Source organism: Ranitomeya variabilis, chromosome 2, assembly GCF_051348905.1.
Source record: "Ranitomeya variabilis isolate aRanVar5 chromosome 2, aRanVar5.hap1, whole genome shotgun sequence".
NCBI classification, from domain to species: domain Eukaryota; kingdom Metazoa; phylum Chordata; class Amphibia; order Anura; family Dendrobatidae; genus Ranitomeya; species Ranitomeya variabilis.
Window position 1 is genome coordinate 997,586,554 of NC_135233.1, and position 19,949 is coordinate 997,606,502.

Consider the following 19,949-nt stretch of genomic DNA (forward strand, 5'->3'; position numbering starts at 1 on the left):
TTGGGGATAGAGGGGGCCAGATGAGATGCTCAACTTCATTAGAATGTTCCTCGTGCCATGCTGTAATGATTATAGCTGTATGAATTGGTGCATTATCATCCTGAAAGATGGCGTTCCCCTCTGGGAACAGTGCTTGAACCATTGGGTGCACTTGGTTGCCCAAAATGCCTAAATAATCTCAGCTGTTAATTCTTCCACGAAAGGATATCATTGGCCTGGCGGATCTCCACGAAATAGCACCCCAGATCATCACAGAACCTCCGCCATATTTTACGGTTGGGAGAAGGCAGTCTGGATGGAATGCTTCTTTCGGCTGTCTCCAAACGTACACTCAGCCGGAGGTCGGAAATAGGGTAAACGATGATTCGTCTGAGAATATCACATGTTTCCACTGCTCGAGGGACCAATTCTGGGAGGTTTCTACACCACTCTAAACGCTTGAAAACATTTGTCATTGAGATCAGCGGTTTTCTAATTGCAGCTCTTCCATGGAATCCAGATTTGTGCAGCTCCCGACGAACAGTTTTCGTGGAAACTGGGTTCTGTAGGTGTTCATTGAGCTCAGCAGTGATTTTCGGAGCCGTGGTCTTGCGATCCTTTCTCACAATTCACTTTAGAGTTCGACGGTCTCTCTCAGTCAACTTTGACTTTCGGCCGGACCTGTGCTTTGCTGCAGACATTTTTCCTTCTCTTTCAAACGCAGTCATTACTTTGGAGACATTACCTCTTGACACGCCAAGCATTCGGGCACTTTCTGTTACACTAGCGCCTGCCATACGAGCACCAACAATTTGGCCTCTTTGAAAATCCGAGAGGTCTGCCATTGGTACCAGGTTCTCATCAATGTTCTTACAATTCAGCAAAGCAAACAGTTAATTTACATACACATATCACATAACACAAATAATCAACTACAAAACATTACCATATGTCACGGTTTGCATGTTTATCACATGTTCGAAGATTATGATGCCAAAATGTTAGGTGTTTCCATTATTTTGTCCAACCCCTGTACAAGGCCAATGGATTTTAATATACAAGTGTAATGCTTCATTTTCTCAGTGGTGGCGTTGGAGGGAAATAAATCATTGGCCGCTAGGTTCCCTGCTGATGATATCCAGTCACTGGGCGGCCCAGGACACCCTGTGTTCCGCTTATTATTCTGAGAGTATCTGAACACTGTAAAAGAAGAAAACCCTTTCACCAACATTCAATAGTGTCATAATAAAAACATACAGATAACAAATAATTCACCACACTACAAAATAAAATGTTTTTTACTGCCATTTGGTCTACCAAAGGTAGGACAGACTAGACGTGAATAGATCAGGGGGCACAAAACAAAAATCACAGTAGAAGGATTTGGTCACAACCTCTTTGAAGGTAACAGTCACATGATGAATACGTGGTCAGGTCCACAGTGCAGGTATACGGCTGATGACTTTACTATATGTAAGGTCCATATTCCTTATGCACCCGACATAGATCGACAACGCCTCATTGATGACACTCCACAGTGTGCAGTATATTCATTTTTCTACATGGAACATACATAAGGTAGCACAGACAGACGGATGGACGGACAGGCAGGGTGGTCTGCATTTCCAACACCACCTTGTACACTAATCTTTGGGTCTAGAAAGGTTACTGAGGAACGGAGGTGGAATGAAAATCTCCAACCCAGTCCCACCATGTAACTATCCCTCATTACTAATGGATTGCTGGTCATCAAGTTACCAAGAAGGTCATCAAGACAAACGCACAAGTTTAGGGCCAGTAGAGTCCACGGGACTGGACAATGCCATGATGATGTTGGTTTGGGCAGACATTTTTGGTATAGAAGAGACAAAGTTTATATAATGGATCACGGCATCAAACAATTTGAGTAGATCTCATTAAGAGAGTTGGTAACCTTTGTGTCAGAAGTAAAACTGCTGTTCTCTATGTTCTGACACCCTTAATATCCTGCGCTCCAAGACAGCATTATAAAAGAAAAATACAAGTTTCATAATTATGAAACGCATGAAAAATTGGTTTTGTATAATGTAAAGAAAAAAAAAACAAAACGGAAATCTAAAATTCCTCCACGTAAAATGCAGTGTGAAGTCCTAAAGTGAGGGAGCCCTATAAGGGAGGGCAATAATCCTGTGTTAGTCTTGTAGATATCGCCAGACGGTTAAAAATATTTTAGAAAAACCCTTGATAGACCAGATATAAATAAATAACATAGTACAGTGCATTGGTCATCCAGGGCACCAGCTGGAGAAGGGAAAGATGGCACCAGCCAAGAAAGTCACATTGTATTAGAGTCCTCCGAGTTGAGGAAATGTAACCTGACCAAGGTCCGCTGACGAGAGGAGACGGAAAATACAATGGCCGCACACGAGTGTTTCTGACAGATCTGTAGTGGCTTTATGTATCCAGGGTTTCACTGGGGCATCAGGAGAACAATGCCAGGAGAACCCCCAAACTTTGTTGCCTTTTTTTCAATCACATGACTCCATAATCCCATTGAGCTCCAGCTCCTGGAGAGAGTCTGGATAATCTTCACAAGCTGAACTTCTGTCCTTACAGAAAACGCAGCCCTGGAAAAGAATGCAAAACAGTGAATGAATGGGACAACGTAGACCAAGAGCAGCATCGAGAAGAAGGAAGAGGTCACACACAACACACCTGAAATAATAAGGAAAATGGGCGAGATGGCTCAAAATGGCACCAAAGGAAAAGCAAAAATTAGAAGTGGAATCTGATTTTGAAGCTGTGGGCAACTCCTCCATAGTAAAAGTTTACACCAATGTTTTACCATATTGGAAATGGTCCATGGAACTATAAAGGGGATGTTCACATATGGAGAATTTGCAGTGTTTTTTTTTCTGCACCAAAATCCAGAGTTGTCAGAGAAAAAATGCTGCATATAATACTCGCATTTTTACAGCGTTTTTCATCCATTCAATTGAATGAGTTAAAAAGTCCTGCAAAAATGCTGAAAGAATTGAAATGCTGTGCTTTGGAAAAAATGCACAAATTAAGAGAAAAAAAAGACAGTGTGCGCATGAGATTTCGGAAATTGCACCAATTCTGCTGGTACTTTGAAATGTTGCATTATGTATACTGTATAAAACAAAGCAAAAATGTGAACATGCCCCAAGTATAGGCCAACCTAAGACCACTTCTTACGAGGATGGTCGTAAATGTGAACTTCAGTAGGGATGCATTTTTTTCACCTCTAACCCCATCAGTTAGTTATGGGCGCCCAGTTCTGCCATTAGATATAACTCTGGGGTGATCAAGCCTGGGCCTCACCAAAACGGAGAATCCACTGGGATTTTTTGGCAGACCACTACCGCTGCCTGCCTTATACACCTAGTCCTACACGTAGGTGTAGACCACCTATATGGGGAAAGAAAGACTGACCTCGCCACGCACAACTTTGGGGCTGCAGTGGCCATATATATTCCAGGCAAAGACTAAATACAACTCTGTCTCGAGTCTCACTAACTTACCTCATTCGTAACACGTCACTAATCCTTATGTACCTTTCTACAAAGCGCTATTAGGGGGTTGCGCCACTTATGCAGCCCCCCCACATTTTTTCCATTTAGTTTTATAAAAATAATATAGTATGCCGCTACTACGGTACTAAGGCTGCACCGACCTGGTTTACCCAGATTCTCCTCCCAGTCAGAACATTTGATCTGCTGCTCAGTAACAGAAGCACCACAATGTTTTGGGGACAGGCGTCCGCACCATACCACATATACTGACTGCACCATACCACTTTAGAGATTATTTGTTTAGATCAGGGGTGGGGAACCTCAGGCCCCAGGGCCATTTACTGCCCTCGATGACCTTTTATCAGGCCCCCCGGGCAGATTCTCAGGGACCGCATTCTTGGGAAGGGAGCTGTATTTTGATTACAACCAGCTCATTAATTTCTTCTTGCTTTGTTAGCACACATATGCAGTATTCACTACTGACCACTGAAGGGCATGCAATGAAAGATTACGTCCTGACACCAGTGCCAGAGTCAGGATGCACTTTGTGGTGGAGTTTGTACGGCCCCCGAAGGATGGTATAAATATCCAAATGGCCCTTGGCAGAAAAAAAAGATTTCCCACCCCTGGTTTAGAGAGACCAGTTTCAAAAGGGCTGTCTAGTGAAAACAAATGATCTACCTGCAGCATAGGTGATATCTTGCTGATCGCTGGAGGTTCGACCGCTTGGATCCACACCTACTGGAAGGGCAAGGTACAGTTACAAATGGAACAGCAGGTCAGATGCCCAACCGCAGCTCCATTCATGGCTTTTTTACGATAGCCTCATAGACCAAGTGCATCGACCTGCAGCCCCATAGGAAATGAAAGATTCGGTGGTCAAGCATGCGCAGTAATGCTCCATTACAACAGGGATGAAAGTTCTACTGATCGGTGAGGGTCCCATCAGATAGACCCTCTCTGATCAACAAGCCATTAACTATTCTCTGAATAGGCGATACTGGTTTTTCCTAGACAGCCCCTTTAACAGTGTTTTTAATAGAACTGCGAGTGCGGCAATAACTTGCCAATAGCAGACGATTGGAATTTTACAATTACCGCATCTTGAAGGCCATTACTGGACCACTCCCAGGTGTATGAATATTAAGGAATTACTACTTAAGCAAAGTTCACAGACTTTAGCCAGAATCCAATATATTCCCAGTAAGTAACGCACGTGCATGGCCTAATACCTTTGTGTACTACTTAAAGGACACCACCTATAAAAGCAACCACCACCTGTCACAACCATGTGTACAGTCCGTACATTTCAGGATCTTTAATCCACACGCAGATCTATATGTAGGCACTAGTGTTCTCTGCTCGGGAAAACTGTGTTCCAAAACTGTGTCGTCCCAGACAGACTATTATTTCCAGGACAGACTTATCCCGCAGCCAATTATAGCATCTGCTGAGGACAATCCGATTAGCGAATTACCGAGCAGAACGTTGTGTATGGTCCTGCTGGAGTCAGGCATCTGCCCAACCTTACAGCTTAATATTTCTATGCTACGAAGTGATCGCACCGATCACAGAGCAAAAACATCAATCAAATGTTCGGTCATCTAATATATAAAGCTTAATGTGTATGTGTGTATGTGTGTGTGTGTATGTATGTATGTGTGTATGTCCAGGATTGGCATCTGCAACGTCGCAGCTACAGCCATAAAATTTTGCACAGTCACACGTCTGGACCCCGAGAGCGTCATAGGCTATGTTGTGAGGCGAAATTTTAACCCCGCGCATTCCAATTCACCAAACAATTTTGCCCCCATCTACATAATGGGGAAAAAGTGAAAGGAGAAGTGTTGGAGGCAAATTGACAGCTGCCAGATGTGAACAAGCGGGACTTAAAGAATGAGAGCGATGGCGCCAAAGAGTATATACCGTACAGTACAGCACAGTACAGCTAAGGTGGGGCCCTGACATGGGATACTCACCACACACGGGGATATGAACACACACACAAAATGCGCCATACACTACCACGTGCTTGAACACATATACCACCCTCCTCACAAATTTCACCACACATACACCAACCTCGCCACATAAAAGTCGAAACACAAAAGTCACCGCTCAAAACTTGCCACGCGCAAAATTCGCCACATGCAAAACTCGCCACATGCAAAACTAGGCTCACGCAAAACTCACCTCATGGAAAACTCGCCACACACAAAACTTGCACACGCGGAAAAATTGCCAAATGCACAAAAGTTGCCTCACACAAAACTTGCACAAACTCAAAACGCACCCCACACACAAAACTCGCCACGCGCAAAACTCGCCAAGCGCAAAACTCGCCACGCGCAAAACTTGCTGCACACAACTTGCTACACTAACCTGCCACATGCAACTTGACACACAAAGTTGCTACATGCATGTCGCCACACAAAACTCATCTCACAAAAGTCGCTACATGCATGTCGCCGCACGCAACTCAACACACACAACTTGACACATGAAACTCGCCCTAAAACACACACAAGTCTGGTATTATCCAAAATAAAAATCTGAATAATAAGCAAACTACAAGAGCAACAAATGTACCATATAGGAAATACGGCAGCTGTCAGTCACATGACCTGTCTATTATGTGTATGTGTGAGCTAATATATACTGCCAGGGGGGAGGGCTTCCTGTTGGCTGGGGATTTATCAGGCTGCCAATAGCAACCAATCACAGCTCAGTTTTTACTTTGCTACAGTTAATTAATCTGAGCTCTGATTGGTTAATATAGGCAACAAAGGACAATCTCAGTATAACAAAGCTTGTGTGAGGTAATAGCATGTCAGTTAGGGTGTGTTGGTGGAAAGGCTGATGTCAGTCACATTATGTGAGAGGATATAGAAACTGCCAGTTACAGACTATTTTTACCACAATAATGCCTCATAAGAAAAGGAATTCCATGGCACCAATGTCAGCTGATGCAAAAAGAAAAGCTGCATTACGGGCCAATTAACTTTCTGAGGAGAGGGAAGCGAGGCTTGCAGACAAGAGAACAAGAACTGCTTCCTCAAGAGCCAATTAACTTTCTGAGGAGAGGGAAGCGAGGCTTGCAGATAAGAGAAGCTGCTTCCTCAAGGACCAATGAGTCATCTGCTTGTAGTAGCTTAGTTATTGACTTTTAATAATTACATTTCTATCTATTTGTTTTGTGGTTTTTGTGTGCAGAATAAATTTTTGTTAACACATTCTATTTTGCTAACAGCAGTTATTAACCTGGGTAGTACAGCTAGTATATAATATACCGGATTACTCACCGGTAATGCTCTTTTATAGAGCCCACGACAGCACCCACTAGAGAGAGGGGATCCGCCACTAGGAACAGGAAACCGACAGAGAGATAAAAGGGTCGGCCCCCCCTCGCTCCTCAGTTGTTTTACAGAGAATAGGAGGAACCGCCGCCAGGTTTTTTAGTTAACAGGTTCAGACATATATACATATTTACAACCTTATACTATATTATTGTATTATTTACACCTCCTTACCAAGGCACCACGTGCAACTAAATAAAGGAAAAGGGAGGGATGTGAATGGCTGCTGTCGTGGGCTTTATAAAAGAGCATTACCGGTGAGTAATCAGGTATTTTCTATTCGCCACGACAGCACCCACTAGAGAGATTTACAGAGACTATAAACTGGGTGGGTTAACTGAGTCAAGAACCGAAACCCCAAAGGTTAGATCAGAAGCAGCAGGTAGGTCTAATCTATAGTGCTTATAGAAGGTATTAGGCGAAGACCAGGTTGCAGCCTTACATATAAGGTCTATTGGCACGTTCGCCCTTTCTGCCCAGGAAGTCGACAAGGCTCTTGTAGAGTGTGCTCCCACATGCATTGGAGGATCTCTTCCTCTAGCTTTATACGCTAAGATTATGGCATCTCTGATCCAGCGTGATAGCGTGTTTTTTGTGACTCTGGAACCTTTGGTTTTACCCTGAAAATACACAAAGAGAGCCCTACTCTTCCTCCAGTCCCTAGTCCTTTCTAAATGGGCTAGAACACTTTTTACATCTAGGGTATGAAGTCTTACTTCTTCTGGAGTCGAGTGGTCTTCCTAAAAGGTAGGTAATAAGATCTCCTGGGATCTATGAAAACTAGTGGCTACTTTAAGGAGATAACAAGGGTCCGTCTTCAAAATTATTCTATCAGATGTCACAGATAAAAATAGAATTATTCTTACCGTTAATTCGGTTTCTAGGAACCTTCCACGACGGCATATGGAGGTTGTCTCTTTGCCCTAATGGGGAACAGGAAACACAGAGAGGTTAAAAGGACCTCCCACCTCCCACTTGCCAGTGACTTACAACTGAGACCATAGCACTGGTTTACCCTTAGAATCCCAGAACTAATCCAGGAATATATATCGGGTGGGAAATTAGTGCCGTCGTGGAAGGTTCCTAGAAACCGAATTAACGGCAAGAATAGTTCTATTTTCTCTAGTCACCTTCCACGACGGCATATGGAGGAATACCAACTAATTTTGGCACTAGGGAGGGACAACGGCCTGGAGTACTTTACGGCCGAAGGCTAAGTCCTTATTGGACAATACATCTAATCTGTAATGTGTAGAGAAGGTATGGAGTGAAGACCACGTTGCTGCCCTGCAAATCTGCTCCGGAGATGCGCCTGCTCTTTCTGCCCAGGAAACCGATGTAGATCTGGTAGAATGGGCAATTTGGAGGCAATTTGTTTTGAGCTAGGTAGGCTTCCGTTATAGCTTTCTTGATCCATGTAGCGATGGTACCTTTGGCTACTTTTTTCCCTTTGTTTTGTCCTGAGAGATGGACAAATAGGTTATGATCAATTCTGAACGTACGGGTCTGGTCCAAGTACTGTAAAAGGATGCGCCGGACATCCAAGGTGTTGAATCTTCTTTCTTCCAAGTTTGCTGGATTGTGGCAAAAGGTTGGTAGGAAAATCTCTTGAGAACGAAGAAAGTCAGAGATAACTTTCGGAAGAAAGGACGGATCAAGACGAAGTACAATTGAATCATCTCTTACCATAAGATAAGGTTCTCGAATAGATAATGCCTGCAATTCACCAATCCTTCTGGCTGAAGTAATGGCTACCAAAAACACAGCTTTGTAGGCTAGGTTTTGTGGAGAACAAGAAGATAGTGGTTCAAAGGGTGGACCTGTGAGGCCTTGGAGTACTATATTGAGATCCCATTGGGGAACTATGATTTGTTTTCTAGGATTCATTCTAGTGGCTGATGTCATAAACTTTTTAATCCAGCGATGACTCGCTAAATCTTGGTCAAAAACCGAGCTAAGTGCAGAGACCTGGACCTTGAGGGTACTGGGCCTGAGACCTATTTCCAAGCCTTTTTGTAAAAAATCTAAAATGATGGGTATATTAGGCTTGAGAGGGTCTGGAAGGTTAGGCAGACAGAATGAAGAAAACTTTTTCCAGATCTTATTGTAGATGGCGTTGGTTACCGGTTTTCTCGATTTTTGTAGAGTAGCTATGACAGGGATTGATAGTCCTTTAGCTCTTAAAACCTGGGTTTCAGCAACCACGCCGCCAAGCTCCACTTCTGAGGGTCTGGGTGGAGAATGGGACCCTGAGAAAGAAGATCGTGCTTTATCGGCAACATTACCGGTCCATCCACTTGTAGTTGGATAATTAAGTTGAACTAACTCCTTTTGGGCCACAATGGAGCTATCAGGATAGTTGGAGTCCTTTCTAGGCGTATCTTTCGTAGAACCTTGGCAAGGATTGGGATTGGCGGAAAAGCGTAAGCTAGATGAAACTGCCAATCTTGGGTTAAAGCATCCAACCCCCTGGGATTGCCTCTTGGGTTCAAGGAAAAAAAGGTTTCGACTTTTGCGTTCTGGTGAGAGGCAAAGAGGTCGACGTCTGGATGACCCCATCTGTGTACCAACATGTTGAATGTTTGAGGATCCAGGCTCCACTCGCCAGGATGGATTTCCTGGCGGCTTAGGTAGTCCGCCTGAATATTTGTAGTACCCTTCAGGTGGATTGCCGTCAGGGATAGTAGGTGTTTTTCGGCCCAAGAAAAGATTCGAGCGGAGATCTTTTTTAGACTGAGGGTTCTTGTACTGCCCTGGTGCCTGATATGGGCCACCGTGGTCATGTTGTCCGAGTAGATCTGTACATGTTGACCCGAAATCTGATGACTTGCCGCTAATAGGGTTTCTTCCACAGCTTTGAGCTCCCTGAAGTTTGATGATTTCTCGGTGATCGACTGGCTCCACTGGCCTTGATAGGGGACATGGTCTACTATGGCTCCCCAGCCCCTCTTACTGGCATCTGTTTTGATCGTGGTTAGAGGGGACTGAATCCAGTATACTCCTTTCAGAAGTTTCCTGGGATTCATCCACCATGTTAAAGAGGCTTTCACTCTGCCCGGAGTGTGGATCCTCTTGGTAAGAGTGCCAGGTCGACCATCCCAATTGTCTAGAATGTGGGCATGGAGAGTCCTTGAGTGAGCTTGAGCCCAAGCCACCGACTGTATGCAGGCTGTCATGGAGCCCAACAGCGACATTCCCTCTCGCAGAGTAGGAGACCTCATCTCTTTGAACTTCCTGATTTTTGTTACTAAGGGAAGTCTGTGATCGTCTGGGAGGAAGGACATTTGTCTTGCTGAGTCCAGCATTACTCCCAGAAATCTCCTGGTTTTTGCAGGTTGAAGCTGAGATTTTTGTAGGTTCGGAATCCAACCTAGGGATCTCAGAATCTCTAGGGTGGTAGAGACATGGGATATCAGGGTTACCTCGGTGGAAGCTACTATCAGAAGATCGTCCAGATAGGGCACTATACAAACACCCTGTTTCCGGATGAATGACACTACTTCTGCCATCACCTTGGAGAACACCCTCGGTGCTGATGAAATGCCGAAGGGAAGGACTCCAAACTGATAGTGCTCCACCCGATGACTCCCCGGTATCGCAAACCTGAGATATTTTTTGTGTCTCGGGTGAATAGGGATGTGGAAATACGCATCCTTGAGGTCGATGGTAGCCATAAAGGAGTGATGTTCTATCAGAGGAATCGCAGATCTTACAGACTCCATCTTGAACTTGAGATATTTCACGTGCTGATTCAGACCCTTTAAGCTTATAATAATCCGGACGTCTCCCGAAGGTTTGGGAACCAGGAAGAGTCGGGAGTAGTGTCCCTTTCCCCATTCTGATTGTGGGACTGGGGAAATTACATTTGATCTGATAAGATCCTTGAGACCTAAGGACAATAGGCTGCGGTCCCTTGATGATGGAAGGGAAGTGACTTTTAGACCCTGGGGGGGGGAGAAATTAACTCTATTAACAGGCCCTCCTTGATGACATTGAGAACCCAGTGGGAACTGGTGATATCTTCCCACTGACCCACATATTTCGAGAGTCTTCCCCCCACCGGGTCGGAGTCATTGTTTGTCCTGTTGGGACTGCTGCTGCTGCTGCTGCTGCGGGACAAAAATATTTTTCCCCCCACCCTTTGCGTAGCTCCACCTGCCGGTTTTTCCTTTGCCTCTTGCTTGAGAGGGCTGAGGTTGTGGGCCACGAAAAAACCGTTTTCTAGGCTGTTTATGTTCCGGGAGCGCTTTCTTTTTGTCGGTGGCCTTATCGAGAATATCGTCTAGGGCTGGACCAAAAACATAGTCTCCTTTAAAGGGTATGGCGCAGAGCTTAGCCTTAGAGGTGATATCCCCACTCCATAGCTTAAGCCAGAGAGCTCTTCTGGCAGAGTTGGAAAGTACAAGGGATCTGGCGGCGACTCTTACGGACTCCAGAGAAGCGTCCGCCAAAAACCCTGTAGCTTTATGCAGAATGGGGAGGGAATCCAATATCTCGCCTCTTGAGGTACCTTGAGATATATGATTTTCTAATTTCTCAAGCCAGCAGGAGAGGGCTCTAGCCACACAGGTGGAGGCGACGTTAGCCTTAAGGATGGAAGTAGAAGTTTCCCATGATTTCCTGAGGAGACTTTCAATTTTCCTATCCATGGGATCCTTCAATTGTGAAGAATCCTCAAAGGGGAGTGCAGTTCTTTTGGCGACTCTAGCCACCTGCACATCGACCTTGGGAATGTCCAATTTAAGATCATCCTCAAGCGGAAATCTGTGCTTCATTTCTGAAGGGGTACTGAGACGCTTCTCAGGTAGTTCCCATTCCTGATTAATCATACTGACGATGTTAGCATGAACTGGGAAGCCCACTCTCTTCTCCACAGAAAGACCCCCAAACATCTGATCCTGTATGGACTGCGGTACAGGTTCCTCTTCTAGTCCCATGGTGTTACGGACAGCAGAGACCAGATCCTCAATATAGTCTGAGGAGAAAAGGTATTTCCTGACCTCAGCCTTAGGTGATACTGGATCCTCCCAGCCAACAGATGAGGCATGAGAGAGGTCCGAATCAGAGTCGGATTCCACAACCTGAATCCTCCTCTTCTTAGCCGGGGAATGAGGTTGCGGCTGCGGAGGTGGAGGTGGGGGTGGAGGTGTGAAAGCTGCCAGGGAAGATTGTACCTCCTGTTTTACTAGTGAGCGAATCTCATCCAACAGAGATGGCTGCTCAGCTCTTATTATTCTGTCAGTACATGACTGACAGAGTTTCTTGTCCCAGTTAGGAGGACATTTAGTGGAACAGATAGGGCACTTCTTCCTATAGGCACCTTTAGGGGCAGGTTTTTCTCCCTGAAATATATAAAGGGAGAGAGGGGTGAGGACTTCTAACCCCTGCTACACTCCTCCCGGATCCCATCCCTGCAAACACTCACAGAGGCAGGGGTGGCGCTGGGCTCCGCAGATACGGGGCATGAAGAACCATCCATATTGGGGAAAATAGCCTTACCTCAGTGGTGGTTCAGCAGGCTTTTATGGACGCCGTCCTAGCACCTGCTTCCAGTGATTAATCCCCCTCCCCCTCCAGGATCCAGGTGAGGGAGCTCTGGGGTCCGACACGCCGGCCGGCGAAACCCGGAAGTACCGGCTTCTCAGTGCATGGAGAAACCGGAAGTGAAGCGCGCGAGCCGCCGACGTCACTTCCGGAACGCCGAGCCGCAGCATAGAGGAGGAGGACACCGGGCAGCTCCAGGAGGAGCCCGGTCAGGGAACCCAGGCCTGCTTTGCCCTCGTGGGGGCGCGGGAAGGCCGGGAGGGGGTCCCGAGGACCTGCGAGCAGGATGACGGGAGCAGCGTAAGGAGGAGGCACGAAGCGACCGTCTGCTGCCCGGCTATACAGGCAGAGCCTGTGAAGGTACCGTAGCCGCCGGCCACTACAGCACATGGAAAACCTCTCCCTGTCCCATGGGGAACAGGAAAGACACTGGCAAGTGGGAGGTGGGAGGTCCTTTTAACCTCTCTGTGTTTCCTGTTCCCCATTAGGGCAAAGAGACAACCTCCATATGCCGTCGTGGAAGGTGACTAGAGAAAAAGGAGGATCAATTGATAAGGCATGTAGATCACTCACTCTTCTAGCAGATACCAATGCCACTAATAATATCGTTTTTAACGAGATGTTCTTTAATGAGGCTGTATGAAGAGGCTCAAACGGGCTCTGCGTCAAGGCATCTAGGACCAAAGTTAGATCCCACTGAGGCACCTGTGGTATATCTATTGGTTTTGACCGCTCACATGCTGATATAAAACGAGATATCCATCTATCACCTGCCACATCATAACTGAAGAGAGCTCCTAGAGCTGAAACTTGGAACTTTCAGAGTATTTACAGAAAGCCCCAATTCAAGCCCTTTTTGCAAGAACTCTAATATTGAAAATATAGGCACCTTAGAAGAAAGTTGTGTTGTATGAAATTTAAGAAATTTTCTCCAGACCCTGACATAGATCTTGGTAGTAGAAGGCTTTCTACTCTTCATGAGGGTATCTATAAGCCCACTAGAAAAACCTTTTAGATTTAATAACTGCCTCTCAAATTCCAGACAGTCAAATTCATGCCCTTTACCCGAGGATGGAAAAACGGTCCCTGAGACAGTAGGTCCCTGGTCTGAGGCAGAATCCAAGGGTCTGTAGTTTACATCGCCCTGAGCCATGAAAACCATGGCCTTTTGGGCCAAAATGGGGCTACCAACAGAACTCTTGCCCCTTCCTCCCTTATTTTTCTTATTACTATGGGCAATAGATTCCATGGAGGAAATGCATAAACCAGGTCGAATGTCCATGGCACCTGAAGGGCATCGAATATGTCTGGGTTGTCTAGTCTGCATAGAGAAGCAAATGTTTTGACCTGACGGTTGGACCTTGTTGCGAACAGGTCTATTTGAGGTATGCCCCACCGGGTTGTTATCAATCTGAAAATTCTCCTGTTGAGCATCCATTCCCCTTGATGAAGGGTGTGACGGCTGAGGAAATCGGCACGAAAGTTGTCTATGCCTCTGATGTGCACCGCTGACAAGGACAACAGATGATTTTCGGCTAACATTATGATGTCTGATGTGACTTCCATGAGATTGTCTGACCGTGTACCTCCTTGATGATTCAGATAGGCCACCGCAGAGGTGTTGTCGGAGAGGACCCTTGTGTGAGAGCCTCGTAGCTGGGGAAGAAAGTGGAGTAGGGAATAATACATGGCTTTTAATTCTTTAACATTAGAGGATTTATCAGATTCTGCTCTGGACCAAAGACCCTGAACCACCTGATCTTGAAAATGTGCCCCCCAGCCTTCAGGACTAGCATCTGTGGTCACTATACTAGAAGGAGCGATAACTCACAGTACCCCTTTCGATAGATTTTCCCAATTTAACCACCATGTAAGGGAGTGTACTACTTCTGATGTTAGAAAAACTGTCTGATCCAAATGTCCTCGACTTCTAATGTCCTCCTGTAATATAAATTTCTGGAGTTGCCTGGTATGATACTGCGCCCATTTAACTGCAGGGATACATGAAGTCAGTGAACCTAGCAACGACATGGCACTTCTTAGTGACATACTACGTTTTTTGATTGCTAAGCCCACTTTGTCAATTATGGAAGCTTTCTTATCGTCAGGCAACCAACATACTTGGTCAACTGAATCCAGAAGGAGTCCTAGGAATTTTTGACAAGTAACAGGTTGGAGTCTGGATTTTTCCCAGTTGACAATCCAGCCAAGCGTTTGTAAAGAAAACGCCACTTCCTCCAACCTTTGCTCACACTGTAAGGCATTTTTTCCCACAATTAGGAGATCATCCAGATATGGAATGACCAGTGTGTCTTTTAATCGCAGAAAGGACATTACCTCCAATAGCAATTTAGTAAAAACCCTTGGAGCCATAGATAGGCCAAAGGGCATTGCCCTATATTGTAGATGACGAACCTGACCATCTATAAAAACTGCTACCCGAAGAAACTGTTGGTGTGACTGGTGTATAGGAAGATGGTAATAAGCATCCTTAAGATCCAGTACTACCATGTAACAGTTAGGGAACAAATTTTTAATGGCTGACCAAATGGATTCCATTTTAAACGCTCTGGGTTTTATGAAGGTGTTCAGCTTTCTTAAATTAAATATAGTTCTAAAGGATCCGTCAGGTTTAGTAATCAGTAATCCCTATTTGAGATGACGGAACCTCTATCAAGACCCGTTTGGCCAAAAGGGACTTAATTTCAATTTCCAGTGCCTCTTGCTGTAGTCTGGATTTTAGGGAGGTGAGCAGGAAGGAATCCGGAGGTTTTCGGATAAAGTCTAGGGTGAGGCCTGAAGATATCAAATTTATGGCCCATGGATTAACAGTTATCTTCTTCCACTGATTAATAAATCCCAGAAGTCTACCGCCCACTGGTGGAATAGGGTTCCCGGAATTTTTCTGCTGGCCTGAAGGGACGCTTGTTGAATAAATTGCCCTTCTGCCTGAACTCCTTGTTTCTCCATTGGTCCTTAAAGCCTCCCTTCCTGCCAAATGATGGCTTCCTGAATGCCCTTCTGTAAGAAGGAACAAAGGGATTAGGAAATCCCTTCTTCCTTTCACCCGCCTTAGTGAGTATATCATCCAGAACGGCACCAAAGAGGTACTCACCCTGACAGGGTATGGCACACAATTTGGATCTAGACTGGGCATCCCCCTTCCAGTTTTTTAGCCATAATGCTCGCCGAGCAGTATTGGAGAGGTTAGCTGTCCTGGCCGCCAGGCGGAGGGAATCTACTGAGGCATCGGATATAAAAGCCGCAGCACCCTTAATCAAGGGAATAGACGCACGTAATTTCTCCCTGGACACGCCACTCTTGATATTTTGATCCAGCTGCTCCAGCCAAACTAGCATAGACCTGCTAGTACACGTGGCTGAGATTGCCGGCTTGAATGCAGTGACACAGGCTTCCCACGATTTTTTAAGAAGTGCGTCTGATTTTCTATCCATGGGATCGGATAAAGAACCTGCATCCTCCACAGGTAAAGAAGAACGGCGAGATGTAGACGCCACAGCCGCATCAACTTTTGGTATTTTAGCCCAGGAATTCAAATCCTCGTCATCGAAGGGGTAGCGTCTCTTACAGGATATTGGCACAAACCCCTTTTGTCCCTTACTCCATTCTTTCTTAACGAGGTCTTTTATGGCCTGGTTTACCGGAAATACGTGGCCTTTTCGCTGAGAGACCCACGAACATAACCTCCTGTGGCGTTTGGGGTTCTTTTGACTCAGACAACCCCATCGTACTCCTCACTGATTTAACCAAGTTGTTTACGCCATCAGTTGGAAAACAGACATAGTCCTCTTCATCTGATGAATCAGACAGCTGAGAGACATCTGAGTCAACTTCCCCACTCTCAGCTGATGTGTTCGCTTTAGGAGAGGATACTCTCCTACTTCTCTTTTCAATATTTACGGAGGGACCACCTCCTAATGACTGAAGTTCTTCCCGAATCATTAGCCGTATCTCATTCATTTTAACGGACCCCTCCTGCCGCAAGGTGTTATCTATACAAGCCTGACACAGTTTTTTAGAATAAGAGTCAGGCAGCGGCTCGGTACATATAGCACACTGTTTGTGCTTGGTCTTCTCCGTCCTCTTTGCCTAAAGAAGAACATAAGCAGAGGAAATCAATATAAGCCTCAGCGAAGCTATATATACACTTAGCCAGAAGTATATTTGTATACCGGCTGCTGGGTTCGCTTGGCTTGGGGTGTGGAACGGGACGATTTCCTTCCCGATTTGTCAGTGGAGTCACTCATTTTAGAGTGTCCACTACTCTTTTTCCTAGCATCACCACTGGGCACTAGTGGCTCTTCCATTGGATGCTCACAGACCTCCTCTTGGGACGACATAATGGCACACTGTCTGCACCGCTAAATGAAATTTATAGTGCAGGAACTCCCAATCACACCCCTTCCTGCCGCTGTCTTCCCCCTCTTTTTTTTTTTTTTTTTTTTTACCTGCACATGGACTCAGTATAGCGTCAGGGGCCAATGGGGACCGCCCAGAGGAATCCAATATGGCGGTTCCCCCGGAAATGCAACGCCGACCTCAGAGGTTCAGATGAACTACTCCCGGGATCCGGAGTACTGCGTATGCGCCAGCGTCTCCGCGCTTTGCCGGCGGAATTCAGAGGACGCTACGCCGCACCAAGTCGCCACCATTCCTGAGGGACCGGGGGGAAGCCGACACACCGCTACTCAGCCAGTCTTACCTGACCCAGGCCGGGTCGGACCAGGTACCGCACTCTTTCAGCCATCCCCAACAATGATGTCCCAGCAGGGAGATCGTTGTTAAACTTCAGGCCTCGCAGTCGGCAGCAGCAGATGAGGGGGGAGCCAACAGGAACCCCCAACTCTGTCCACCCGCTCTGGAGCCCCTGTCGCTCAGCAGAGATGCACAGGCGGCATCCAGGCGAGTTTTCCTCTTCTTAAAGTAACTCCAGAGAGTCTTCTTTGTGGGTTCCCCTCTAGGAACAGGAAACCAACTGAGGAGCGAGGGGGGGCCGCCCCTTTTATCTCTCTGTAGGTTTCCTGTTCCTAGGGGCGGATCCCCTCTCTCTAGTGGGTGCTGTCGTGGCGAATAGAAAAAATCAGTTATTTGTGATGCCGGCATACGTAAATGTTCATGATTCCCTAATGTGCATTGCAGTAATGATTCGATTTGTTGTAGAATATTCTCCGCTATGGAACGGACTTCAGTCTCAGGTGTTTTTTCAATGAATCTGTCATGTGTGAACATAACTTTAATTTTCTTAATTTGAATATAGTTGGATCAAGTTAATATTAACAAAATTCAAGATCAGGTGGGGTGCACCCAGGTGCTCTTAGAGAGCTTAGTTATGTTTTTTCTGTGCTTGTTTATAACAACGGTCTTCAGTGCTTGTAGAGACCCGAATTACTGCCACAATGTCCATGGCCTGACGCAGTCTAAATATCGTACCCATGTTCAAAGGGATATGTTTCGTCTGAAAGGTATTGTCCAATCTTGGACCTTTGCAGCATATTGCTATCACATGTCGTAAATGTCAGAAAATGTCCTATTTCCAATTACCACTTTAAAAGGGTTTATATAATTTTATGAAGCTCTGACGGATCATCAGGACATGCCATCACTTCAAAATAGGGGAGGCTGCGAGGATTCAGATATTAACCCTGGGGCCATGCAGTATGTGGTCAATCTATGCTTTCTCTATAGGAGGATTTGTTAGATAAAGAGTACATATAACATACTGTAATAGTCCCCTCACAAGCAGAATTGAGCCCCTTAGACTAGATTATGAGACTAAACATAAGAAGAAAAATTGACAGCACTCACTAAGTATGGACGCACGCTCTCGATCCAAGGAATCCACTTGGAAAGGCAACAGTAATCAAGAAAATTGAGAACAGCGTCCAGTCCAAGTGATGAAATTAAAGATGCTTTATTCCGCCATAGATACCATGGCGGAATAAAGCATCTTTAATTTCATCACCTGGACTGGACGCTGTTCTCAATTTTCTTGATTGATTACGAGACTAAACATCTTTTTCACACATTTGTACATGGACAATCCAAAAGCGGAAAACTTTAACAAGCCACAGCATGTCTTCCTGCTGGGACCCCCAGTGTTCAGATGTGATCTGTAGTTAAACCCAACACTATGTGTCCAGTTTCCCAGCAGAGGCATCGGTGACAAAATGAAGTGTTCATCCAAATTAATGGGCTGTGTGTAATGCAGGACAGTCCAGGCCCTCCATAGCAGGAGAAGATCTATACAATAATGAGGGAGCAATTAGAATGACACAAAGGTCAGAATAGATGTCCCTCACCCCCATCTCTATTAACCTGGTTTTCTTAAAGGGAATGTATAAACAGAAAATAATCCATTTCCCAATAAAAACTACAGCCACCACCTTCACCACCTTTTTTACAGTAGTCTGGCAAGCTGCATGTAAGCCACCAATCCCCAGTGCGTAGCCCAAAAATACCATTTCTAATCCCCTCCAAAGGTGCAGTCCGGTCCGATGGCCGTCGCTGGTCTTGCTCCGTGTCCTCTCTCCTTGCAGTCGCCGTCCCCCTGATCCACTTCACGTGAATTCAGTGCCCCCAATGTCGCTTCTGCATAGGCATACTTCGCTCTGCCCTTCACCAGCTTTACTTTTGTGTCATTCGCACTTTTTTGTCCTCTCCTGGCAGAGCATGGCAGAGTGAAGAAAGCCTGTGCTGGAGAGAGATTAGGGTATGCTATGTGGATGACGTCATCCACAAAAATCAATGCAGGAAGATAGCAATTGCGGAGAAAGCGGAGACGCTGAGCTAGACCAGCAATGCCCTATGAGGGGATCATTAAGGCTATTTTTTGGGCTATGCAGAGGGGATTAGGGGCTTATATGGAAGTTGCTAGACTACTGTTAAAGAAGTGGTAAAGGTGGTGGACGTAGTTTATACTGGAAAAAACTGATGACAAGTTCCTTTTAAATCAGGCTTGTGTGTTAAATGGTTATTCTCAAGTTATTCAATTGATTTAGTTAGTTGGACAGCCTGAAAATAAGCAAGTTTGCAAGTGACTTGCTTTTTCTGTCTGTGGTGATTCTCCTGCAATGAGAGCTTTTATCTTTCATAGTGTACAGCAGGTTCCCACACAGCTCGGCCACTAATGCCAGCTCACACCCTGGCTAATGTTGTAGCTACATGCTACGAGAGCAGGTTAACTAGGAACATCCCATCCACCTCTCTCCAGTCTATTGATTTCTATACGGCAGCTTTCTGCTCATCTCCATCACAGTCAACACTACTGTTATAAATCTCACAAATTCACCAGCCCCAGAATCCGTTTCTCCCAGATCAGGTCTTCTAATCACAGCTGTCACTTTCTTGAGCCGTGTGTTTGTTCAGATGTGTATTATCTATAATTTTGTGTGCAAACTCCAGAAAAAAAAAAATTATTGAACGTATTATAGCAGAAATTGTGCTGAGCTTTATAGTTCTTCTAATACTTCAGATGTGCTACACATCATAATTGTCACTCAAGGAGGAGAAATCAGGACACTAAAGAGAGTGCAAA

The 19,949-nt window shown here is 45.5% G+C and overlaps 1 protein-coding gene across 5 annotated transcripts in view; it reads right to left on the minus strand.

Annotated features, from left to right (window-relative positions):
* Window positions 1–1,259: 1,259 nt before the first annotated feature.
* The window catches only part of LOC143808448 (period circadian protein homolog 2-like), a 114,412-nt gene continuing 95,722 nt past the window's right edge, over window positions 1,260–19,949 (minus strand). For all 5 annotated transcript variants that reach the window (XM_077291131.1, XM_077291127.1, XM_077291129.1 and 2 more), the window contains one exon: window positions 1,260–2,585. In XM_077291131.1, coding sequence (XP_077147246.1) covers window positions 2,487–2,585 — 99 coding nt within the window. In that variant the 3' untranslated portion in view covers window positions 1,260–2,486. The remainder of the gene's footprint in view (window positions 2,586–19,949) is intronic.